The 26066-nt window shown below is 49.5% G+C and overlaps 1 protein-coding gene across 2 annotated transcripts in view; it reads left to right on the top strand.

The window, feature by feature from the left end:
• SLC6A9 (solute carrier family 6 member 9) overlaps positions 1-24684 on the top strand; it is a 131471-nt gene extending 106787 nt beyond the window's left edge. For both annotated transcript variants that reach the window (XM_075320196.1, XM_075320197.1), the window contains 11 exons: positions 1023-1154; positions 7796-8069; positions 9381-9513; positions 10797-10931; positions 11200-11303; positions 18568-18805; positions 18899-19033; positions 19112-19211; positions 19748-19848; positions 21234-21404; positions 21484-24684. In XM_075320196.1, the coding sequence (XP_075176311.1) occupies positions 1023-1154; positions 7796-8069; positions 9381-9513; positions 10797-10931; positions 11200-11303; positions 18568-18805; positions 18899-19033; positions 19112-19211; positions 19748-19848; positions 21234-21404; positions 21484-21678 (1718 nt within the window). In that variant the 3' untranslated portion in view covers positions 21679-24684. The remainder of the gene's footprint in view (positions 1-1022; positions 1155-7795; positions 8070-9380; positions 9514-10796; positions 10932-11199; positions 11304-18567; positions 18806-18898; positions 19034-19111; positions 19212-19747; positions 19849-21233; positions 21405-21483) is intronic.
• The last annotated feature ends 1382 nt before the right edge of the window (positions 24685-26066 follow it).

Below are 26066 nucleotides of genomic sequence, written 5' to 3'. Positions count from 1 at the left end.
GATGGGTAAGTACGTGTGACGGGGGTTAATCGTTTGTGCAGCACGTTCAACAAATTGAACGTGCCACACATACGATGGGGGCGTTGCAAATCGTCTACGATATCGTATGTGAAATTGCAACGTGTAAAGCAGGCTTTAAGCTTTGATATTTAAGAGTCTTTTGGGTTGATTGAGAATATAGTTGTTGATCAATAATAAAAAAAATCCTCTAAAATACAACTTGCCTAATAATTCTGCACACGGTGTATTTGTTTTCCCTTTTTGTTTGCACCTGTGTTACGCTATGCCCGGACAGGGAGGCGCATGTTTTGCCCATGGCAGAAAAAGATGGATTGTCGCTGACAGGCAATTAGTTACAGGACTCTTTCATGATTGTATCGTCCAGTACCTGGATAAACAAATAGACTTAAAAGGAAAAGGAAAAATGTATTTTAAAAAACTTGTGGCTTTTCTAGTAAATGTCTGGCCGAGGACTACCAAATTCAAGGAGGGAGGCATGTAGGAGGTGGTCAGATTTCCCCACTCCTCCATCTTTTATATGTATCCTACTGTGTCTATGTATGTAATGTATGTTATGTGATGGATTTATTATGAGGAGATATTGGATTGCTATGACAGTGACCGGCGACGAGGTGGCGGATGAGCCGCTCAGTTATATCAGTTATATTATACAACAGTGATATCACCACTCTGCAGATATCAGTTATACTATACAGGCGTGACATCACCATTCCCCAGATATCCGTTATATTATACAGTATTGACATCACCACTCTGCAGATATCAGTTATATTATACAGCAGTGACATCACCACTCTACAGATATCAGTTATATTATACAGGAGGTGACATCACCGCTCCACAGATATCAGTTATATTATACAGCGGTGACATCACCGCTCTACAGATATCAGTTATATTATACAGCGGTGACATCATCGCTCTGCAGATATCAGTTATATTATACAACAGTGACATCACCGCTCTACAGATATCAGCTTTTGTTCCTCTCTGTTATTCAGGTGCCTTCATGTTCCCGTATTTCATCATGCTGGTGTTCTGCGGGATCCCGCTCTTTTTTATGGAGCTGTCTTTTGGTCAGTTTGCCAGTCAGGGGTGTCTCGGGGTCTGGAGGGTCAGCCCCATGTTTAAAGGTACAGTATAACCTCTCTTTGATTTGTAGAGTGTGGCGTCTGGGTGTCTGTGACAGTCACTTTTGTGACCTCTATACATTAGTGTGGAAAACATACATCCCTCCCTATATCCACTGTATTATATGTAACTATACACTGACGAGCAGAAGATAACAATGTTCTGACCTTGTGACTTCCAGGCTCCATATCTCTCCGTCCTCTACAGCTGTGAGCGTGAGAAGACCTTCATCTTATATACAGTATACAGGTGCGTCCACAGCACCCTAGGTAGAAAAACCTTCTCATCAGGTGGGGGACGCAGGTCAATCCAAGGGGTTCACTTGGCCAAATCATTCCAAAATAGCAGACAGCATCCCAAGGGGTATTTTCAATGTGATTTAATTCATCAGAAGGAATGCGCCGTTTCACCCTACAAATGTGCTTTTTCAAGCATGCTTCCTGAGGAGGGACCTGTTGAAGTGTTTGTCGTCCCAATGTTCCTAGCTGATCCCTTTGTTCTTGTTATTTTATACAAGGATGGTGAGTGCTACTTCCATTTTCTCTGCATTTTTTGAAGATTTCCAGCTCCTCTACTCAATTGTCATTGAACCAGTTCTTCTCCAGTCTCGCCGTATGCTTCGGGTCATTGTCCTGCTTGGAACACTGTCGTCTGTCACATCTCCACCAGAGTCTGAGCCTACTCCTGCGACCTCCGCTTCTGTTATTAGGTGCCGCCATATTCACTATGTATGTGGTGCTGGTGATGGAGTAGAAGTCATAGCCATAGACTCTGGAGAGCATGGGCTCTGCCCATCCACTAAGGTTAGCGTGGCTGGGACCTGCTGCACTTTCCAGTATGACAGTGCCATCTGAAGTCGTCAGTTCCTGGCTTCAGCTTATTAGAAGGCACCACACCCAACTTAAAGCGCACCAATCACCAGCATTTTCCTATACAGTGTAACCTTTGTTTACGAGTATAATTTGTTCTGGAAGTGTGCTCTTAGACCAAGTTACTCTTATATCAAAACAAATTTTCCCATAGGATATAATTGAAACGCAGACAATTCGTTCCACAATCCAAAAATATTTACTGTATTTATACAAACTTATTACAGTGATACAAAATAACGTTCTGTATTCATATACAATTATTACAGTACACTAATACAAAATACTGTACAGTAAAAAACATAAACAGGTTAAACTGCACGTTAGCTTACAATGGGATTGTTGATGTGCGGGAGGTACAGAACAAGCAATGTGCTGCACTGGTTATCAGTAAGAACGTACAATATTGTATCCACAAATGCAAATTGATAGACATGCTATATAGTATACACTGTACCATACAATGTAAATTGTATACAGTACATACTGTATGTACAGAAAGTTACCTCCAGAGCGTGGTGAAAGGACAGAACCAAAAGTGTGCATGGTGAGTATTTGCTCTTATTGCAAAGCTTTTCTCTTAAACCAAGTTACAAATTTTTAAAAAGCTTTACTTGTCTTGCAAAACGCTCTCAAACCAAGTTACTCTTAATCCAAGGTTCCACTGTATAAGCTAAAGCCAGTGCTATACTGGCACTATCAGACTGATTCTATACATACCTTTAGTTGTCAGATAGGATGTATAGGTTTAGAAACACAAGAAAGTAAAGTTACAGAAATTTACAGCTTTTTGATTTGCAGCAGCTATGGATCAGCTCATAGCTGGGGGGGAGTATACATAGTGATTCCCGCCCCCCTGCCTGTCCTCCTCCCCTTATCTGTTATTTATGCTAATTCTATTATAGAAGTGTTTTACTAATGGTTGTGGCTAAATCAAAGTTGTTAGAAGGATCTGTGCTGACATCATGCCCATGTGACCAGAAAGGACGGGGCCTCAGCCAACAGGAAAATAATGTTGCTTCCTGGTATCAGCTATGTTAGCTGAGGCCCTGCCCTTTTTGGTCACATGGGTATGATGTCAGCACAGGTCCTTCTAGCCACTTTAATTTAGCCACAACCATTAGTAAAACACTTCTAGAATGGAATTAGCATAAATAATATTTCAAATCTGTTTTATTATTAAGTTTATAAATCAAGCATACATCTTGAACATTTATAAAGATTATAAAACATAAACAGTGATCTCTCAGTTTCGGAATGACAAAAATAACATCACATTGTAGATTTCATTGGAACTCTATAAGCTATCCTTAAAATTAGCATAAATAATAGATAGGGAGAGGATGCACAGGCAGGGGGGCGGGAATCACTATGTATACCCCCCAGCTATCAGCTGCTGCCAATCAAAAACCTGTACATTTCTGTAACTTAACTTGCTCGTGTTTCTAAACATATACATGCAAGCTGACCGCTACAGGTCTGTATAGATTCAGCATGATAGTGCCAGTATAGCACTTGCTTTAGGTTATATAGGAGAATCCTAGTGGTTGGTGGGCTTTAAAGGGAACCAGTCAGGTCCAATATGCACCCAGAACCACGAGAAGTTCTGAGTGCATACTGCTATTCCCTGCCTAACCGTCCCTGTATACACTAACAAAGATAAAGAGATCTTTAGAAAAAGTATTTCTAAAGATCTTTTACCGTATGCTAATGAGCGAGAGCAGTAGCCCCCTGGGAGTTGCTTCCCTTGCCAGTCGCCCCCATTAGCATGTTAGTACACCCCTGTGGGTGTCCTAACATGCTCATGAATACAGTGTCACAGGATGATCTCACACACCTGTCCACTGCAATTGCGTCCAACTGGCGTTTTCGGCTCAGTGTCCCGGAGTTTAGGTTATGCACACTATGAAGCTTGGTGTACGCGTCCTAGCTTCAAACTGAAGTAGTGCGCATGACCTAAACTCCGAGGTCATGCGCATTGAGCCGAAATCCCCCGTTGGACGCGATGGCGGCGGAGAGGTGAGTGAGATCATCCTCTGACGCTGTGTATTCATTAGCATGATAGCACGCCCACAGGGGCGTACTAACATGCTAATGGGGGCGACTGGCAAGGGAAGCAACACCCAGGGGGCTACTGCCCTCCCTCATTAGCATACAGTAAAAGATCTTTAGAAATACTTTTTCTAAAGATCTCTTTATCTATGCTAGTGTATACAGGGACGGTTAGGCAGGGATTAGCAATATGCACCCAGAACTGCTCGTGGTTCTGGGTGCTTAATGGACCTGACAGGTTCCCTTTAAGCTTTGTGCTGACATATAGCTTGTGGTTCCCCGGTCAGGTCTGGTACTTCTCCTATTGGAGTTTTCGTTTTCACCTTGGTCTGTTTTTCAGACTCTTCTCTTGGTGAATTTTGTACCTTTCTGTCATCTTGTTTTGCCCCAGCTCCCCGACTTCTCTGGCTGATCCTGATTTTGTCCTTTTCGTGACCCCCTCCGCCCCGCCCACCAGCTTTGACCCTGCTTGGTGACCATGCCTGCCTGTGATTCGTACCTCGTACCTTTAGGATGACAGCCCATCCGTAGGTAGAAATCTCTTGGACCTCACTGTAAATTCAGATCCCTGTGTAGGTGTACAAGGGTCTCAGGATTCTGTCAAATGGAGTGGCTTGGGCCTAGTCTGTCTGAGATAGCCGTTTTGAGCCATTGACCTCAGACAGACGTCACATTGTCCTTTTCATACCCATAGTACTCGAGTGTATGAATTAACTCGTCTTGTAGGTTCCTCACATATAGCTCAGCATTGAGACCACCATCCTGGTCAAGTATCCAGCGCATCTGACTGTAAACACCCCCATATCATCAGGCGTCCTCCACCAATCTTGACAGTACTTTTTTAATTCCTTGAGCCATCCGCCCCTTTTTCCCTTGTTTCTTCCGATTTCCCCCATCAGAGCGGTCTATTGACTTTCATCTCATCGCTCCCAATCACCTGTTTCCAATCTTCCACTTTTCGTCCTTCTTTGTAATCTCGAGCTGACGCTTCTTATGATATTGTAGTAGCCGCTTCTTCACCTTTTTTCGGGCCACCATTCTAGACTTGTGCAACGTGCGACGCTCGGTGCTTCATGGATGTCTGTGATCTCACTATTATGAAGCATATATGCCGCCTCCACTGCCGGATGTCACCAGAACTGATAGACCTTGTGATGAGCGACTTGGTGACTCCAATATATTGCCTGGACGTCACATCTTGGCTTTTGAATGGATGGACGGACTTCATTTCTTATTCTTCCACCTGTCATGGCCGCACATGATGCAGTTTGGCTATGTTGTTAGCTGAGAGACCACTATTGATGAGCTGGGTGATGCTGTTTCTCTTCTCTTGGGAAATCTTCTTCATGGCGTCTCCTCGAGTCGAACCAGTGACCTTTCACTTGGGAATCAACCCAATAACACACTGAGCTATTGGGAAATGTGAGAACAGGTTGTAATTTGTAGTATAAAGAAAGAAAAAGGAGCAAAACAGTAACAATGCAGCGACATGACAAGAATCTGCATAATTAATCATATGCTAAATAGCTGCAAGTCACATTTATGTATGAGAAGCCAAGATGATTGTCTATAAAATAAAGGTTGTCTCACGCTCAAAGCTGTAGAGGATGGAGAGCTAAGGAGCCTGAAAGTCACAAGTGCAAAACATTTTTACCTTTTTGCTTGTCAACACTTCTCAACATTCAAGTGATATTACCAAGAAGGATACATGAATAATGGAGATAACCAGATGGAGACGTCACTGATCTGAAGCTGATGACTAATGGACACAACATTATCACAACCTCTGGATGTCTCCAGGCTGAAGTGTGGCACTCGTGCAGAAGTCACGGCATTTCCAAGCTTGGCTGATATCACTGCGATTATTAATGGTCTGAGGAAGGTTTTGCCGCTGAATGTACAAATCATTAGGATACACTGCCAACAGCTCCTGTGTAATCACTGACCAATAACATTCCCTGATGTGCTTCATGGAGACAAGTCCAAAGACACTGCAGCCATGGGAGACCAATCTGGAGATGTTGCAGCCATGGAAGACAAGTCAGGAGACACTGCAGCCACTGAGATGAGTCTGGAGACACTTAAACCAGGGGAAACAAGTCTGGAGATGCTGCAGCCAAGGGAGACAAGTCCAGAGATGCTGCAGACAAGGGAGACAAATCTGGAAATGCTGCAGCCATGGGAGACAAGTCTAGAGACACTACAGCCAGGGGAGACAAGTATGAAGTTGCTGCAGTTGCAGGATAAAAGTTCAAAATCGCTGCAGCTGTGGGAAAAAAAGGCTCCTGAGACACTTTGGAAACAGTAACTCGGATATTTCTCCAATCTCCTGCTATCATTGTATCCTACAGAGAAGTAGCATTCATCTCTGAAGAGGATAGACCTGCACCCCAGCCTCCTTTGCTGTCATGTTTTGCAGCAGGATCACCTTTAAACGGAATGGTGTGAGGTCAATGGACACCTTCATGATAGAACGTCACACCAGTTCTACTCTCGTATTATGGTGAGGGGGGTGTAATGTACGGCAGCTAGAGCCCTGTATTCTTCTTTCCCTGTGCACTAACAGCTCAAAGTTACATTGATTGGTGGAACTGGTGGTGCGTCATTTCTCCAACACAATAACCCCATGCCGCATGTTGCTTGTACTACTGTGAGCAACCTGCGTGGCTTACACTTGGTCCTGTGGCTACTGCATCTCTAGACTTGTCTCCTGTCTCTGCAGCATCTCTAGACTTGTCTCTCATAGCTCCTGTGTCTCTGGACTTGACTACCATGGCTCCTGTGTCTCCGGACTTTTCTTCCATGGCTCCTGTGTCTCCGAACCTGACTCATGTGGTTGCAACATCTCCAGAATTGTCTCTCTTGGCTGCAGCATCTGTGGACTTGTCTCCGTTGGTTCCCGCATCTCTGGACTTGTCTCTCATGGCTCCTGCGTCTCCAAACTTGTCTCCCTTGGCTCCTGCGTCTCCGAACTTGTCTCCGGTGGCTCTTGCATCTCTGGACTTGTCTCTGGTGGCTCCTGCATCTCTGGACTTGTCTCCCTTGGCTGCATCATCTCTGGACTTGTCTCCAGTGGCTCCTGCATCTTTGGACTTGTCTCCGATGACTGCAGTTTCTCTGGACTTGACTCTCGTAGTTGTAGTATCTCTGGACTTGTCTCCCTTGTCTGCAGAGTCTCTGGACTTGTCTCCGGTGGCTCCTGTGTCTCAAGACTTCTCTCCAGTGGCTCCTGTGTCTCTCGACTTGTCTCCGGTGGCTCCTGCATCTCTGGATTTGTCTCCCTTGGCTGCAGCATCTCTGCACTTGTCTCCAGTGGCTCTTGCGTCTCTGGACTTATCTCCGATGGCTCCTGTGTCTCTGGACTTAACTCCCGTGGTTGCAGCATCTCCAGACTTGTCTCTATCAAGCACATTTTGACTTCATTGATTTCACAGGAGCTGCCAGCAGTGAATCCTGATGATTTGCACATTCCATGGCAGAACCTTCCTCAGATGACCTTTAATGACCTCAGTGGTCACAGCCGAGGCTAGAAGTGCCGGGATTTCAGTATCTGGAGGTTGTGATAATTTTGTGCCCATTTTCAGATACGTGACGTCTCCGTCCGATGATCTCCTTGGCTCTACGTTCTTGCTTTCTCAATATTGAGGAGATGATGTCCACTATGGGGTCAGGGGCCGTGTCAGACAGTCCTGATTTTGTGCCTTTCCCTCTCTCCCTCTCAGGCGTGGGCTATGGGATGATGGTGGTCTCCACGTATATCGGTATTTATTACAATGTGGTTATCTGCATCGCCTTCTATTACTTCTTCATGTCGATGACGCGTGTCCTGCCCTGGACCTACTGCAATAACCCCTGGAACACGGACAGCTGCGTTGGCGTCCTGAGTCCCTCCACCAACAGCAGCTTCAACTTCACTGCCCAGCGGGAAGCCTTCAACATCTCCGAGCTGATAAACCAAACTGGGAAGAGGACGAGTCCCAGCGAGGAGTACTGGAGGTATGAGGGGCTCCGCCATACTGTGTGCTGCGGAGCACATGTCCACCATATCACACACAGTCCGCCATACTGTGTGCTGTGGAGCTCGTGTCCACCATATCACACATACTCCTGCCATACTGTGTGCTGCGGTATCTTAATATCTTATCCTTCTCACAGCTGAAGGTTTGTACCATTGCATCCAGTATAGACAACACTTTGCACTCCAGATTTATCTCCGGCCAGAGCAGCTCCTGTTCATTTTATGGAGGATTGTCAGCACTGATATACTGTGACAATCCTTCAGCTGTGAGAAGTGATTGGCAGCAGCGCTTCCGCATGCAATGTACAAATGGCAGCAAACGGAGATCTGAACAATGGTTAAGGACTGAAGCAGAAAGAGCAACGTTCCTGAGCCTGCTACACCATGATGTCCTCAGCTCTGTGGCTTTATTTACATGGGACTGCAGGCTGTTGTATTGTTTGCTCATTGCAGCAGGAATGCGGCCGGCAGAGTTGTGGATGGCGTGAGCCGTCCGCTTCCTCGTATTGTGAGCGGCTCCTGGCTCTGCCATTGTGTCCCTGCGCCCATCGCTGGCGCCTGGCACTGACACGTCCCCCCTAAGATAAGAGTCTGTGCATAGGAATGATGGAGTGATTGTCCAGTACAGAGCCCCCTGGGGGTTGTAGTATGTGGAGCGGGCGCCCTCTCCTGGTCTGTGCCCCATACTGCTGTCAAGAGCTGACAATGCCAAGCATCGGACCCCCAGAGTGGCATGGAGGCCGCAGGAAAAGCTCCCCAATAGCAGAGCGGACCCCCAAATACAAACAGCTCCTGCCAATCGCCAGAAGTCTCCAGTCACCTTGTCATTATATTCTAGTGATTATATCTGCTCCTGGGAGAGATGGGTGCCCACACCACCCATCCCCTTGCCCACCAGTGTGCCCACACCACCCATCCCCTTGACCACCAGTGTGCCCACACCACCCATCCCCCCGCCCACCAGTGTGCCCACACCACCCATCCCCCGCTCTGCCTGCCGCTCCGCTCCTCCTGCCGCTCCACCGTCCACTCCGCCTGCCGCTCCGCTCCACCTGCTGCTCCTTTCCACTCCTCCTGCCGCTCTGCTGCTCCTGCCTCTCCTCTTGTTGCTCCGCTCCTTATGCCGCTCCGCTTAGGCTGCTGCTCCACCCTCCGCACCTCCAGCCACTCCACACCTCCTGCTGCTCCGCACCTCCTGACGCTCCGCTCCTCCTGACGCTCCGCCGCTTTTACTGAACGGTTATCATATTCACACACCTCACTAACGTGGCTTCTCCTCTGTGTCTCAGGCGTTATGTGCTGAGGATATCCGATGACATTGGGAATTTCGGGGATGTGCGACTGCCGATTCTGGGATGTCTGGGATTGTCCTGGGTCGTCGTCTTCCTCTGTCTTATTAGAGGAGTTAAATCCTCTGGAAAGGTGAGTGACCCGGTACTGCCTCGCCATGTGCACCCCCCTATCCCCTAATTACTGCCCCCCATCATGTGTATCCCCTATCCCCCAATTACTGCCCCCAGTAATGTGCACCCCCCTATACCCCAATTACTGCCCCCAGTCAAGTGCACCCCCTATCCCCCTATTACTGCCCGTCATGTGCACCCCCTATCCCCATTTTACAGCCCCAGCCATGTGCACTCCTATCCCCATATTACTGCTCCAGTCATGTGCACCCCTATTACTGCTCCAGTCATGTGCACCCCTATTACTGTCCCGGCCATGTGCACCCCCTATTACTGCCCTGGTCATGTGCACCCACTAACCCCCAATTACTGCCCCTAGTCATGTGCACCCCCAACTACTGTCTCCAGTCACGTGCACCCCCTATTACTGCCCCATTCACGCGCACCCCCTATTAACCCCAGGTGCCTCATACCTCCCCTCGCCCCATAACTTTCCTCGACTGGCACCTCGTACCATCCCTCAGCACCTTGTACCTCCCCTCGTTCCGGTGCCTCATACCTCCCCTCGGTGCCTTGTACCTCCCCTCGGTGCCTCGTACCTTCCCCTCGGTGCCTCATACCTTCCCTCGGCGCCTCGTACCTTCTCTCAGCATCTCGTACCTCCCCGTGGTGTCTCGTACCTTCCCTCGGTGCCTCGTACTCCTATTCGCCTCTACGCCTCGTACCTTCCCTCGGCGCCTCGTACCTTCCCTCGGTGCCTCGTACCTTCTCTCGGCGCCTTGTACCTTCTCTCGGCGCCTCGTACCTTCTCTCGGCGCCTCGTACTTCTCTCGGCGCCTCGTACCTTCCCTCGGCATCTCGTACCTTCCCTCAGGGCCTCGTACCTCCACTCACCCCAACACCTTGTAGCTTCTCTCGGCATCTCGTACCTCCCCTCGGCGCCTCGTACCTTCTCTTGGCATCTTGTACCTTTTCTCGGGGCCTCCTACCGTCTCTCGGCATCTCGTACCTTCCCTCCGCGCCTCATACCTTTCCTCAGTGCCTCATACCTTCCCTCGAAGCCTCGTACCTCTCCTCGGCGCCTCGTACCTTCTCTCAGCATCTCGTACCTCCCCTCGGCACCTCATATCTTCCCTCGGGGCCTCGTACCTTCCCTCTGTGCCTGTTACCTTCCCTCAGTGCCTTGTACCTCCCCTCGGCGCCTCGTACCTTCCCTCGGCGCCTCGTACCTTCCCTCGGCGCCTCATACCTCCCTTCACCTGAGCACTTCATATCTCTTCTTCCTGTTTTCTTCTCTTGCAGGTGGTGTACTTCACAGCCACCTTCCCCTATGTGGTGCTCACCATCCTCTTTATCCGTGGCATCACCCTGGAGGGGGCTGTGGACGGGATCATGTATTACTTGACCCCGCAGTGGGACAAGATTCTGGACGCCAAGGTGATTCTTCTTCCCGATGTCATCGGTGCTGGGTGACATGATGTGCAGGAGTGATGGCTGATGTCACAGCGCCACCTGGGGGCCACAAACAGTGCAGCATCACTGCAAACAAGCAAACATGCCTCAGCCTCGACACAAGGGGTGCCAAGACTGATGTGTGACATTCTGCAGAGTCCCTGCACATCATACCAATGTGAATAATGGCAAGCAGACATCCAGCGGTGGCCATATAACTGCGGGTCATTAGGCTTCTGTTCTGTGTCTACAGGTTTGGGGGGATGCAGCTTCCCAGATCTTCTACTCATTAGGATGCGCATGGGGAGGACTCATTACAATGGCGTCATACAATAAATTCCACAACAACTGTTACAGGTACGACAGCTGTGCCTGTGAGGCTGCATACTGTGAGATGGGGGTGTGCAGCTGCAGATTGTACTGTGCCTATGAGGCTACATACTGTGAGATGGGGGTGTGCAGCTGCAGATTGTACTGTGCCTATGAGGCTGCATGCTGTGAGATGGGGGTGTGCACCTGTAGATTGTACTGTGTCTGTGAGGCTGCATACTGTGAGATGGGGGGGTGTAGCTGCAGATTGTACTGTGTCTGTGAGGCTGCATGCTGTGAGATGGCGCTTTACATGTGAAAAGGGGTACACATAGACAAGTAATCATAAACAAAACAAGCCACAGACTGGTACAGGAGGAAAGACAGCCCTGCCCGCTAGGGATCACAGTCTATAGGGGATGGTTGAGGGTACAGGAAGAGAGAGGACCCTGCCTGCGAGGGATCACAGTCTACAGGGGATGGGTCACGATACAGTAGGTGAGGATAGAGCTGGTCATGCGGCACTATATCAAACTGAGTGTGACTGCAGGTTGTAGGCTTGTCGTAAGAGATGGGTCTTCAGGTTCCTTTTGAAAGTTTCCACAGTAGGTGAGAGTCTGATATGCTGGAGTAGAGCATTCCAGAGTATGGGGGAGGCACGGGAGAAATCTTGGATGCGGTGGTGGGAAGAGGAGATGAGAGGGGTAGAGAAGGAGATCTTCTGAGGATCGAAGGTTACGTGTGGGTAAGTACCGGGAGACTAGGTCACAGATGTATGGAGGAGACAGGTTGTGGACGACTTTGTAGGTCATGGTTAGGGTTTTGAACTGGAGTCGTTGGGCAATGGGAAGCCAGTGAAGAGATTGGCAGAGAGAAGAGGCCGGGAAATAGCGAGGGGACAGGTGGATTAGTCAGGCAGCAGAGTTTAGAATAGATTGTAGGGGTGCAAGACTGTTAGAAGGGAGGCCACAGAGCAGGAGGTTGCAATAGTCCAGGTGGGAGATAATAAGGGCATGCACTAGGGTTTTTGCAGCTTCTTGGGAAAGAAATGTACAAATCCGGGAAATATTTTTGAGTTGGAGGTGGCAGGAGGTGAAGAGGGCTTGGATGTGTGACTTGAAGGAGAGAGCAAAGTCTAGAGTTACTCCCAGGCAGCAAGGACGTGGGACTGGGGAGAGTGAGCAGCCATTGACATTGATGGATAGATCAGGTGGAGTGGAGTGGTAGAGTGAGGTGGGGGAAAGATAAAGAATTCTGTTTTGTCCATGTTCAGTTTTAGAAATTGAGCACAGAAAAAGGATGAAATAGCAGATAGACACTGCATATCATCAGTGTAGAGGTAATACTGAAAGACGTTGGTCTCTATGAGCGGTCCCAGGCCGAAGGTGTAGATGGAGAACAGCAGGGGTCCTAAAACTGAACCTCTAGGGACAACGACAGATAGGGAGCGAGATGAGGAGGTGGTGGGAGAGTGGGGGGACGCTGAAAGTTCAGTTGGTTAGGTATGAGGTAGGTAGAGCCAAGTCTGTGATGCCCAGCGATGACAGAATCTGTAGTAGAAGGGAATGGTCCACAGTGTCAAAGGCAGAGGACAGGTCCAGGAGGATAAGGACAGAGTAGTGTCGCTTGGCTTTGGCGGTTAGTAGGTCATTGGTGACTTTAGTTAGGGCAGTTTCAGTGGAATGTTAGAAGCCAGATTGTAGAAGCCAGATTGTAAACAGTCAAGGAGGGAGCAGGAAGAGAGGTATGAGGACAGGTCAAGATAGACATGCTGTTCCAGTAGTTTTGAGGCATAGGGGAGAAGTGATATGGGACGATAGTTTGACACAGAGGAAGGGTCAAGGAGGGCTTTTTGAGGATGGGTGTGATGGAGGCATGTTAAAAGCATGAAGGGAACACAACGGTTGTTAGTGATAGATTGAAGACATGATTTAGGGTTGGGATGAAGACTGTGGTGATGTTGGGGATGAGGTGGGATGGGAATGGGTCAAGTGCACAGGTGGTGAGATGTCATCTTGAGAGTAGAGTGGAAAGATGATCTTCTGTCATGGTTGAGAAGTTGGATTTGGAGGAAGAGGGCTGAGTAGTTATGAGGAGGGGCTGTGGGGATTGTGGACCAAAGCTTGCTCTGATGTTGTCAATCTTCTGCTTGAAGAAAGAGGCAAAGTCTTCAGCTGAGATGAGATGAGAGAGAGGTGGTTCCTGTGGACGGAGGAGAGAGTTGAAAGTGTTGAATAGCTGTTTAGGGTTGTGAGACAGGGAGGATATTAGGCATGAGAAGTAGTTTTGTTTTGCAGCAGTGACTGTGCACTGAACGTGGTGAGGGACTCTTTATATGTCATGAAGAGCTCGGTGGAATGAGACCTTTTCCATCTGCTCTCAGCAATCCTGGAAGCCCGTCTCAGTTCTTTAGTTTGGCTCGTGTGCCAAGGTTGCATGTTGATCGTGCGGGTTTTGGTATGCGTGATGAGGGCGGCCGATTCGAGAGCTGCAGAGATTGTAGTGTTATATAAAGTGGCTGCAGCATCTGCATCATGTAACGAAGCAATGTCTGCAAGAGGGAGAAGGGACTGAGAAAGTGAATGTAAATCAAGGTGTTTGAGATTTCTGCGAGGGTATGAAAGTTTGTTGAGGGGGTTGTGTGTTTGGAGAAGAGAGGGAAGAGAATGTTATTAGGTTGTGGTCAGACAGCGTGAGTGGTGAGCTCGAGAGGTCGGATATGAAACAGAGGCGAGTGAAGATGAGGTCAAGTGTGTAGCCATCTTTGTGCGTAGCTGCAGAGGACCATATAGTGAGGCCGAAGGAGGAAGGGAGTGTTAGACATTAAGACAGATGAGTGAGAGGTGTCAATGGGGATGTTAAAGTCACCCTTGATGATGATGGTTGAAATTCTACTTTTTCTACAAGGCCATTAATAAATCTGTTAAAAGAAGAGGGCCCAATACTGACCACATGAGGTGCCTGTCACGCTGGTTTCTTTCCAGCGAGACTCGTCCTCATTTAATTGGATGTTTTTTTCCTTTTAGCACCTGAGGGGGTTAATGCTTCTTTTGCAAGTCTGCTTAGAGGCATTCCCTCAGGTGCTCTAAGTTATTTATTAGGCTGGACCTTTAAAAGGTTCCAGCATCCTTCACACAGTGCTGGTTATTTTCTCTCCACAGTTGATAGAGACAGCCTGTGCGTTTGGTCGTGTTATACCTTATTCCTGTAGCCTTCTGCAAACAAGGTGAAGTTTGCAGAAGCAACGTTATTTTGTTGTTTTTCTTAATTTTTTTTGTGCTGTTCCCTGGAGTTGTCCCGTTGAAAAGATAGGGGCCTCTAGACCAGGGTCCGTGTAGGAGACAAGACATGTCGGAGAGTCATGCCTTGCTACCTTGAAGTGTACCTGTGGCTTGAGGGCAAGTTGTCAGGGTTCTCTAGCTTACAGGGTCAGAGAAGACCCTGTCCCTGGGTAGTGGTCCTTACGCGTGACGGTGCCTCACTGTTAACTGAGAACCAGTCTGAGTGTGTTCCATTAATAACCGCCCTTTGTTTCCTATCACTGAGCCAGTTAATAACCCAGTTACACATATTTTCCCCTAGTCCCATTATTTTTCATTTTATGTACCAACTTTGTGTGGCACTGTATCGGATGCCTTTGAAGACTCCATATAGACGACATCCACTGCATTTCCCTGGTCCACTCTGGATCATACCTCCTCATAGAAGCTGATCAGATGAGTCTGACAGGACCGATCCCTCATAAACCCATGCTGATACTGGGTCATGAGGTTGTCCTTGAGATCCTCCAGGATGGCATCTCGTACCCTCCAGGATTTTACCCTCAGTAAAAAGGACACGTACCAGCCTATAATTACCAGGCTCAGATTTTGTCTCCTTTTTGGATATTGGCCCCACATTTTCTTTTCGCCATCCTGCGATACAGACCCTGTGATTGTGGCTTTCCTGTATATTAGTAATCATGGTCTGCCCTTCACTATTCGTGCAGTTCTCGGGGCCGTCTGCCATCCGGGCAGGGGAGCTATGTACATTAGTGATTCTGAGGTGTAGCTGTACCTCCTGGGGGGGTTATCAGGTGACATTCATGGGGAATTTATAATATCCCTGATCTCGTCAGCTGTCGGGGGATTTTCTCGCGTAAATACTGTAGAGAAGATATTGATCAGCAGATCGGCCTTTCCTCTTCCTCTATTTCTCCTAGTTTATTTTCCAGGGGCTAACATTTTGGGTTTCTTACTGGTTATGTAAGTGAAGAATATTTTTGGATTATTTTTACTTTACCATGGCAGTGAGTCTCTGCCTCAATCTTTGCTGCCTTAATTTGCTTTTTACACAATTTTTTTTTCTATAGCTATTAATGTTATGCTGTAACAATGCCGCAGGTTGTGCAATAAATTTGCCGTTAATATCCACCAGTGAGTTGCCGCCATTCCTTCTCATCTGAAACATACATTTATGTACACACACAGCACACACTCATGTGTACACAGAGCACACGCACATGTATACAGAGCACATACATACACATACTGTATGTATAAGTCGGCCGGGGGCTCGCCTGCTGAAGTCGGCAGGGGCACTCCTGCTCAAGTCGGCGGAAGGCTCTCCTGCTGAATTCAGCGGGGGTCACTTCTGCTGAAGCCGGTGGGGGGCTCTCCGACTGAAGCCAGTATGGGGCTCTCCTGCTGAAGACGACAGGGGGCCCTCCTGCTGAAGCCAGTGGGGGGCTCTCCTACTGAAGACGACAGGGGGCGCTCCTGCTGAAGTCGGCAAGGGGCACTCCTGCTGAAGTTGGCGGAAGGCGCTCCTGCTGAAGTCGGTGTGGGGCGCTCCTGCTGAAGCCGGCGGGGGGCTCTCTTGCTAAAGTTGGTGGGGGGCGCTCCTGCTGAAGCCGGTGGGCTGCTCTCCTGCTGAAGTTGGCGGGAGGACTCTCCTGGTGAAGTTGGCGGAAGGCGCTCCTGCTGAAGTCGGCAAGGGGCGCTGCAGTGGGCGCTCCTGCTGAAGCCGGCGTGGGGGGCGCTCCTGCTGCCATTATAAGGCCATCCAAAGGACTTTAACCCTTTCACCCCATAGTAAAATTGACCTCTCAAGATGATTATCGAGGTGAAGAGGAGCGCGCAGATATCAACCATGTATAGTTTTTTTGGGGTATTTTTATGTAATTGGTGGAAGTTGTTTTGTCTATATTTCGCAAGACCCATAACATTTTCATCTTTCGGGCAATGGCGCTGTATGATGGGTTATTTTTTGGGCCCTGAGCGGATGTTTTTACTGGTACCATTTCGGGGCAGATACGATGCTTCGATCGCCCCTTATTGCGATGTTTCAATCGCCCCTTATTGTGATGTTTCGATCGCCCCTTATTGCGGTTTCAATCGCCCCTTATTGGGATGTTTCGATCGCCCCTTATTGCGGTTTCAATCGCCCCTTATTGCGATGTTTTGGTCGCCCCTTATTGCAATATTTCAATCGCCCCTTATTGCGATGTTTTGTTCGCCCCTTATTGCAATATTTCGATCGCCCCTTATTGCGATGTTTCGATCGCCCCTTATTGCAATGTTTTGTTCGCCCCTTATTGCAATATTTCGATCGCCCCTTATTGAGATGTTTTGGTCGCCTCTTATTGCGATGTTTCGATCGTCCCTTATTGCGATGTTTTGGTCGCCCCTTATTGTGATGTTTTGGTCGCCCCTTATTGTGATGTTTTTGGTCGCCCCTTATTGTGATGTTTTGGTCGCCCCTTATTGTGATGTTTTTGGTCGCCCCTTATTGTGATGTTTTGGTCGCCCCTTATTGTGATGTTTTTGGTCGCCCCTTATTGTGATGTTTTTGGTCGCCCCTTATTGTGATGTTTTGGTCGCCCCTTATTGTGATGTTTTTGGTCGCCCCTTATTGTGATGTTTTTGGTCGCCCCTTATTGTGATGTTTTGGTCGCCCCTTATTGCGATGTTTTTGATCACCCATTATTGTGATGTTTTGGTCGCCTTTTATTGCAATATTTCAATCGCACCTTATTGCGATGTTTTGGTCGCCCCTTATTGCGATGTTTTGGTCGCCCCTTATTGCGATGTTTTGGTCGCCCCTTATTGCGATGTTTTGGTCGCCCCTTATTGCGATGTTTTGGTCTCCCCTTATTGCGATGTTTTGGTCGCACCTTATTGTGCAGTGCTGTTGTTTTGATTATTTCTCCTTACACATTGACCCTTCAGATTCGGTCACTTTATATTGTGATAACAAATATGTGTAATTATTAATTGCTTCAATGCTATTTTTAGTGTAGCTCCTGCTGAGGACTGCGGGGGCCCTGAAGGTCATGGAGGCCCCAGGCTAATCCCAGCACTATCTCCCCTCCCCCCCAATGCCGACCTGGGCATTATCAGGATATTTTCTGCTGTTTCCATTATATTTGGAGACTTATGACAAACCCCGGTCAGTATTTATTATCCCCCCATTTCTTACGCACAGGGACTTGACGTTTCCATTGGCTGCACTTATCAGGCTGGATGATTTTAAGATTTTTTACCTTTAAGGAATCTGTAACGAAGATTTTACATATGATCAACCCTCATTTTTCTGTACAGTTTTTCCCCCATAGTATCTTCATTTTCTTCAAGCGATATTAAATCTAATTCCTCCATCTTGTTAATGATGCCTCTGCGTCTGTGAGGCTGTGAGAGGGGAGGAGGGGGATGCAGCTGCAGCAGTGAGGGTGTAAGTGGGGAGGAGGGTGATGCAGTTACAGCTCCTCTTGTTGTGTCTGTGATGGTGTGAGAGGGAAGGAGGAGGATGGAGCTGCAGCTCTTCTCGCTGTGTCTGTGAGGCTGTGATTAGGGGATGCAGCTCCTTGCTGTGTCTGTGCAGCTGTGACAGGGGAGGAGGGGGATGCAGCTGCAGTTCCTCTCGCTGTATCTGTGAGGCTATGAGAGGGAGATGCAGCTGCAGCTCCTTGCTGTGTCTGTGAGGCTGTGAGAGGGGAGGAGGGGGATGCAGCTGCAGCTCCTCTCGCTGTGTCTGTGAGGCTGTGAGAGGGAGATGCAGCTGCAGCTCCTTGCTGTGTCTGTGCGGCTGTGAGAGGTGAGCAGGGGCATGCAGTTGAAGCTCCTTGCTGTGTCTGTGAGGCTGTGGGAGGGGAGGAGGGGGATGCAGCTGCAGCTCCGTGCCTGTGAGCTATGATACGTCTGGTAGAGAATACCTGGGTAATTGGGCTGTATGTGGGGGTCCTGATGTTTGTCTGCTGCTGCAGGCGAGAGCAGGTGTATTTTTTGTTAGGATTGATCCTCTTCAGTTTCCCCTCCCCGCATTCTGCTTCCAGGGACAGCATCATTATCAGCATCACCAACTGCGCCACCAGCGTCTATGCCGGATTCGTCATCTTCTCCATCCTGGGCTTCATGGCGAATCACCTGGGGGTTGATGTTTCCAAAGTGGCGGACCATGGTCCTGGCCTGGCATTTGTGGCGTACCCGGAGGCGCTGACGCTGCTACCCATCTCTCCGCTATGGTCCATCCTCTTTTTCTTCATGCTCATCCTTCTAGGTCTTGGGACGCAGGTAATCGCCAGTGTAATGATCATTGGGGATGACGTTCCCCGGTGCTGGCGGCGGCTCCGGTCATTCACCGTCTCCTGTCCTCTGATGCCTTAGTTCTGTCTGCTGGAAACTCTGGTCACCGCCATCGTGGACGAGATTGGAAACGACTGGATCATCCGCTGGAAGACGTGTGTGACAATGGGGGTGGCCGTGGTGGGTTTCCTGCTGGGAATCCCGCTGACCACTCAGGTGAGCGCTGTCGTGTATTCTAGTGGGTGCATGATAGGTGATAATGGGAGTATTACACCGCTGCTTCCTCTCCTCCAGGCCGGCATCTACTGGCTGCTGCTGATGGATAACTACGCCGCCAGTTTCTCGCTGGTCATCATCTCCTGCATCATGTGCGTCACCATCATGTACATCTACGGTGAGTGCATATGGCGGTATGTATCATCTAGATATCCCCACCTGGGACACACAGCCCTCTTATATGCCATCACAGTGGATCCCACAGGGCCCCTGCTGAGCTGTGAGACCCCTGCCGAGCTGTGAGATCCCTGCCGAGCTGTGCTGGACGTCTGACTCTCTAAGCTTTTACTAGGATAGAACCGAAAATGTATTGAATGTTTGTAAGATCTCTGCTGCAGTCAGTGACTGGAAATGCCAGACCATGACACCGTGCTGCTGCCACGTGCTGAGTCTCATCAGTAAAAGCATTACATTATGCAGCACTATCCTGTCTCCTGTCCATGCCGATGACTCTGACCTACACTAATACATTGTAACAAAGCCGCAGCTATAAAAAGTATTATGTGTGCTTGACTGTGGTGGTATATGCCGGTCACGTGATGAGCTGCGGTGTTATATGCAGGTCACGTGACGGACTGCAGTATTATATGCCGATCATGTGACTGCGGTGTTATATCGATTCTGTCATTTTTTTATAATGTTCTCTTTGTCCAGGACACCGAAATTACTTCAAGGACATTGAGATGATGTTGGGGTTCCCCCCGCCCCTCTTCTTCCAGATCTGCTGGCGATTCTTCTCTCCCGCTATAATATTTGTGAGTTCACCGAACAGAGTTATTCAACTGCTCTGTGGGATGGGAGGATGCGATATCAATATTACCGAATACAGGGATTTTACTTTACAGCCACTGGTCAACGGGTCACTGAATATAATGACATCACAACCCTGAGTGACCAGTGTGCTCCAGTGTGACATCACAGCTGTGTGACCGATGAGCTCCAGTGTGACATCACATCCCTGAGTGACCAGTGCTCTGCGGTGTGACATCACAGCCTTGAGTGACCGGTGTGCTCCAGTGTGACATCACAGCCTTGAGTGACCGGTGTGCTCCAGTGTGACATCACAGCCCTGAGTGACCTGTGTGCTCCAGTGTGACATCACAGCCCTGAGTAACCGGTGTGCTCCAATGTGACATCACAGCCCTGAGTAACCAGTGTGCTCCAATGTGACATCACAGCCCTGAGTAACCGGTGTGCTCCAGTGTGACATCACAGCCCTGAGTAACCGGTGTGCTCCAATGTGACATCACAGCCCTGAGTAACCGGTGTGCTCCAATGTGACATCACAGCCCTGAGTAACCGGTGTGCTCCAGTGTGACATCACAGCTCTGAGTGACCGGTGTGCTCCAGTGTGACATCACAGCCCTGAGTGACCGGTGTGCTCCAGTGTGACATCACAGCCCTGAGTAACCGGTGTGCTCCAATGTGACATCACAGCCCTGAGTAACCAGTGTGCTCCAATGTGACATCACAGCCCTGAGTAACCAGTGTGCTCCAATGTGACATCACAGCCCTGAGTAACCGGTGTGCTCCAGTGTGACATCACAGCCGTGAGTAACCGGTGTGCTCCAATGTGACATCACAGCCCTGAGTAACCGGTGTGCTCCAGTGTGACATCACAGCCCTGAGTAACCGGTGTGCTCCAGTGTGACATCACATCCCTGAGTAACTGGTGTACTCCAGTGTGACATCACATCCCTGAGTTACCGGTGTGCTCCAGTGTGACATCACAGCCCTGAGTAACCGGTGTGCTCCAATGTGACATCACAGCCCTGAGTAACCAGTGTGCTCCAATGTGACATCACAGCCCTTAGTAACCGGTGTGCTCCAGTGTGACATCACAGCTCTGAGTGACCGGTGTGCACCAGTGTGACATCTCATCCCTGAGTGACCGGTGAGCTCCAGTGTGACATCACATCCCTGAGTGACCGGTGTGCTCCAGTGTGACATCACAGCCCTGCGTGACTGGTGTGCTCCAGTGTGACATCACAGCCCTGAGTAACCGGTGTGCTCCAGTGTGACATCACATCCCTGAGTGACTGGTGTGCTCCAGTGTGACATCACAGCCCTAAGTTACAAACTCTCTGGTATATGAGAAGTTTCTGTGTATCGCTGTTAACCCTTTCCTCTTGTCTTCCAGTTCATCCTGATTTTCACCGTCATCCAGTATCGGCCGATCTCATACAATGACTACGTGTACCCGGACTGGGCCATCATGCTGGGCTTCCTAATGGCGCTCTCCTCCGTCATCTGCATTCCTTTATACGCTGCTTTCAAGATCTGGTGTTCAGATGGTGACACCTTCCTGCAGGTAGAGTCGGGGTCCCTGCAGCCATGCAGATGATGGGGGTTCTCCTCCCCAGATTCCTGACCTCTCAATTCTTTTCTAGCGGCTGAAGAATGCAGTAAAACCCAACAAGGACTGGGGCCCTGCACTCTCCGAGCACCGGACGGGCCGCTACGCCCCGAGTGACGGCAGCCCAGAGGCTCAACCCCTGAACCCCGAGAAGCACAAGAAGGAAGAGATTGGCCTGACAATACAGGGCAGCAACGGGCAGGCCCACAGCCAGGACTCCAAGGTGTAACCAGCGGGGCGGAGGGGATGGAGAGAGGCGCTGGTGTGTGGATGACCCTCGTTACCCTCTACCCCTGCTCCTTCATGTTTTCATCCAGACCAGTCCTTCCCTCCGTTGCCTGTTTCCAACCCGTCACCTCAGAACAGAATAACTACCGGACTCACGGGGAGATGAGAACCCGTCAGCTGCTGAGCAGAAGATCGGGGGTCGCCCCGTCCTGCTCCCCTACATCCGGAGGACACTGCTGATGAGTGGGATCATTGTCTCCGTAGATGGGAGGTCGCGCGTGGGGGAGGAGTAGTTCTAACCATAGTTTACAGAAAGATTCTTAGAGTTTATGGAGAAACCTCAGATTTCCTAACAGCTGGGCGGTCGGGGGCCCAAATCCCACGGGACACTTCCATGGCGCTATGACTCACTCGGACATTTCCCTGCGCCAAGGTAGGACACAAAAAAATGCAAGTGGATGTCCTGCTACCTGAGGTGGAGGGGACACCCTGTGAAATTAGAGGAAGGGTCTAGTCCATATCATGGGGAGCTTCTACCTGGAGAACCTGTGACCACCATGATGCCGCCATTCCTCGTAGTTGTAGAGTAACGTTGGCGTCTCACAGGGTTCCACACACTAACAGGACGGCTTCTGCGTCATTAACTCTTTAGCCTCCTCACTAATATGAAATGTATCCTGTTCCCGGTAGCGGCGGTCCCCATATATACACTGTAGTCTGATACATCGTGGTCTGCGCACCCCTCAACCGTTCATATTTTGTCGTACTCACGTCATGGTGCCCATGTAGCAGTGACGTAGCCACATCTGACAGGACTGGAATTCTTAGCATCCTCCAGCTTGGATTCATAATGCGGTTTGGGGGCCCGAGTGGCCCTTAGCTGACTTGGGTGGCACCCTGACATCGCTGCCCTCCTCCCCGGGAGCGATTGCCTTTTCTAGAAGCAGATATATATACACAGCGTGTATACGGCGGCAGCAGCGCTCGGTCCACGCACCAGTCTTCCTCGCTAACTCAGTTTTTGCTCCCAGGAAAGGCGACTGCAGTTCTGAACCGCAGTCTCGCAGCAGTGCAGTAAAGTGTGAGGTGTGGTGGAATTAGCCTGGAGGGGCGGTGTTGTGCGGTAGGTCCAATGCCCGCTCGCTGCTGCCCTCGTACTTAATGGCTGCGTTGTTTTAGCACAAAATCAGGACTATAATGTGGCTGAGAGCGTGACCGCCCCCCCGGGCGAGGCGGCATCTGACTACTGATACTGTGAAACAAAGGGTTAACGTGGCGACATGCCGCCATGCTGTGCCAGGGTCTGGGATACTTTACCGTACTGACGGTTTTCGAGGTCGGATCCGTCTTTCTCATGACTTTCGAGCGCAGACATCAGTCTAAAGCATTAAAATCCGCAGACGGTTGACATCTCACGGTTTCCAGGACACTGTGCTGCCACATCGACCAATCAAATAATGTTTACAAAAGGTCCAGCCCGTACGACAGCGCCAATGAGCTTCATAAACCGCGCTCACAAGAAGCTGTTACCCCGGAAACGGGAATACATTGTATCAACAACCCCAGTTATCTGTGACATCATCACACCCTGCGCTGTGGGCGGGGCCAGCAAGGCAATAAGCACAAATGCGAGACCCCTTCCGCTGAAAATACCCCAGAAGTATTACACCAGCAGCACAAGGCACCTAGTAAGGAGCAGGCTCTAGGCCCCTGAGCTGAGGGCCACAGAGTCCCTGCATTAGAAATACCTCATTGTCGTCCATCAGTCTCTGGCAGAGCAGATCAGCGTCAGGAATATATATATATATATATATATATATATATATATATATATATATTCAGGCTGATCAGTCTATGCCAGACATTATATTCCCCAATCACAGACGTCGCGGGATGTTTGTAGCGATTTCTGGATTATTCCGGAGTGTTACAGTGTTACAGATATGATGGCAGACGTCGCCCTGCGTCAGTGTGGCCCCACTGCTGGGGGCCCCTGTACAGTCACCACTTCTAGGATCTCTGCTGACCTCTTCCGGGGCCCATCGTAGACTGGCTGCTCTCCTGTCCTCAGTGTCTTGGCTGGATACTATTGTAACAGACCCTCAGCTGTGAGCAGGAGAAAGCCAAGTCACATTTTCAGGCTGTGGATGCAGAAAGAGTCTCAGGACTCGGATCCAGCGGCCACCAGCCCAGCACAACTCTAAAGCACTAAGCAGAGATCATGGAAATGGAGAAGAATCTAAGCACAAGTCTATTCCAAAGCTGCAGCACGTGCGTTCTACAGAGACTACGCTTCATTACAGAGGACACGGCGCCGGCTCTGGAATAAATCAACTACAACTTTATTCAATGCAAAAGGCCAGCTCCTCATGGGCGGGGCTGGCGCACGGGGCGGGGCTGCCACCAGCCAATTATTGCACTAGATACATTCTAATGAATTCTGTCTTTGCTTTTCTCCTTTTTGCAGTGGAGCTGGAGCAGTGCAGTAATATCAACGCTCGGCTCTGCTGCATGTGTGTAGTGGCCCTTGTCAGGTTATGCACATGAGCAGCGGGTGATGCTGCGTCTTGCATCTTCATTCCTTTAAGCTTTTCCCCTCTGAGCTGTAAAATACTAATAGCGATCCCCCCACAATGGCTGATGATATATATGTGAATGTATGTCTGTAGGGGGAGTGTCTGATGGGAGTTGTAGTTGGTAACACTCCTCATTGATGTTCCTCAATTGCGCCTACAAGTATTATTCTTCCTTAGGCCGTAGCGTCGCGTGTTTCCTGGTGACGTGTCGAACATCCATTGTTTTTCTGTGTCTCTGGTACTTTGTTTCAATTTTTTTCTCGCGCCCCGACCATGCGTCATCCCAGCCCCCCACTATAGAGAAGCACAAGGCACCCCAAGAAGAACCGTACTGACGTCACGCCCGGGTGTAGAAGACGGGCGAGTCCTGCTGGACACAATGTCCCTGTAGTTTATATGACTTATTATCAATAAAGAAGCGTAGAAACCTCCTCCGGCCTCCGCCGCCTCTTATTTGGTCTGAAAGGGAATTTATTTAGGGTTTTGTCTGGTTTTTTTCGCACGCTGCTTCTTTTTCGTGTTCACAAACTGCAGCCAAAACTGCACCTTGTCAGAGAGAGCCTGGAAATGTCACAAAAATGTAGGTGCTTTTTTGGTGCGTTTTTGCTGCTTTTTTGGTGCTTTTTTGACTGCAGCTTTGTCAACAATTGTTTCATGTATTTTTCAGTTCAAACAAGCCCATAAAGCTTGTTGAATTGACAACTGAGACACGCCCCCACGCTGAGTGACAGGTGTCTCACTGCACCCAATCACAGCAGCCGGTGGGTGTGTCACTATGGCACATAGAAATAAATAAATAATTAAAAAAACGGCGTGCGGTTCCCCCCCCCATTTTAATGCCAGCCAGATAAAGCCATACAGCTGAAGGCTGGTATTCTCAGGATGGGGAGCTCCACGTTATGGGGAGCCCCCCAGCCTAACAATATCAGTCAGCAGCCGCCCAGAATAGCCGCATCCATTAGATGCGGCAGTTCTGGGACAGTACCCGGCTCTTCCCGATTTGCCCTGGTGCGGTGGCAAACGGGGTAATAAGGAGTTATTGGCAGCCCATAGCTGCCAATAAGTCCTAGATTAATCATGTCAGGAGTCTCCCCGAGATTCCTTCCATGATTAATCTGTAAGTTACAGTAAATAAACACACACTTGAAAAAATCCTTTATTAGAAATAAAAAACCACTAACAAATTCCCTCGTTCTCCTATTTAATAAGCCCGACAAAGCCCTTCATTTCCGGCGTAATCCAGGATGGTCCAGCATCGCTTCCAGCTCTGCTGCATGGAGGTGACCGGAGCAGCAGCAGACACCGCCGCTCCTGTCAGCTCCACGCAGCAACTGAAGAGAGCCGCGCGATCAGCTGAGCTGTCACTGAGGTTACCCGCGGCCACCGCTGAATCCAGCGGTGGCCGCGAGTAACCTCAGTGACAGCTCATCTGATCGCGCTACTCACCTCATTTGCTGCGTGGAGCAGCAAGAGGGGGAGGGGTGGCTCTGGCAGCTGAAAACATTGATTTTTCCTCTTTCGCCGCCGCCGCTGATAGTTCCATCCTCCACATCATCTCCCCTGTGCGTGCACACTGTGGACAGCGGTATTTCGGGGAACACGTGGAGGACGGGACTATCAGCGGCGGCGGCAGCGAGAGGGTCCATCATCTCCCCTGTGCGTGCACTCTGGGGACAGTGGTACTTCGGGGAACACATGAAGTACGGGACTATCAGCAGCGGCGGCAGCGAGAGGGTCCATCATCTCCCCTGTGCGTGCACTCTGGGGACAGTGGTACTTCGGGGAACATGTGAAGTACGGGACTATCAGCGGC

This window comes from Anomaloglossus baeobatrachus, chromosome 8, assembly GCF_048569485.1.
Source record: "Anomaloglossus baeobatrachus isolate aAnoBae1 chromosome 8, aAnoBae1.hap1, whole genome shotgun sequence".
In the NCBI taxonomy this organism is placed as follows: Eukaryota; Metazoa; Chordata; class Amphibia; order Anura; family Aromobatidae; genus Anomaloglossus; species Anomaloglossus baeobatrachus.
The sequence above is the reverse complement of the archived record's forward strand: the minus strand, read 5'-3'. Positions and strand labels throughout refer to the sequence as shown.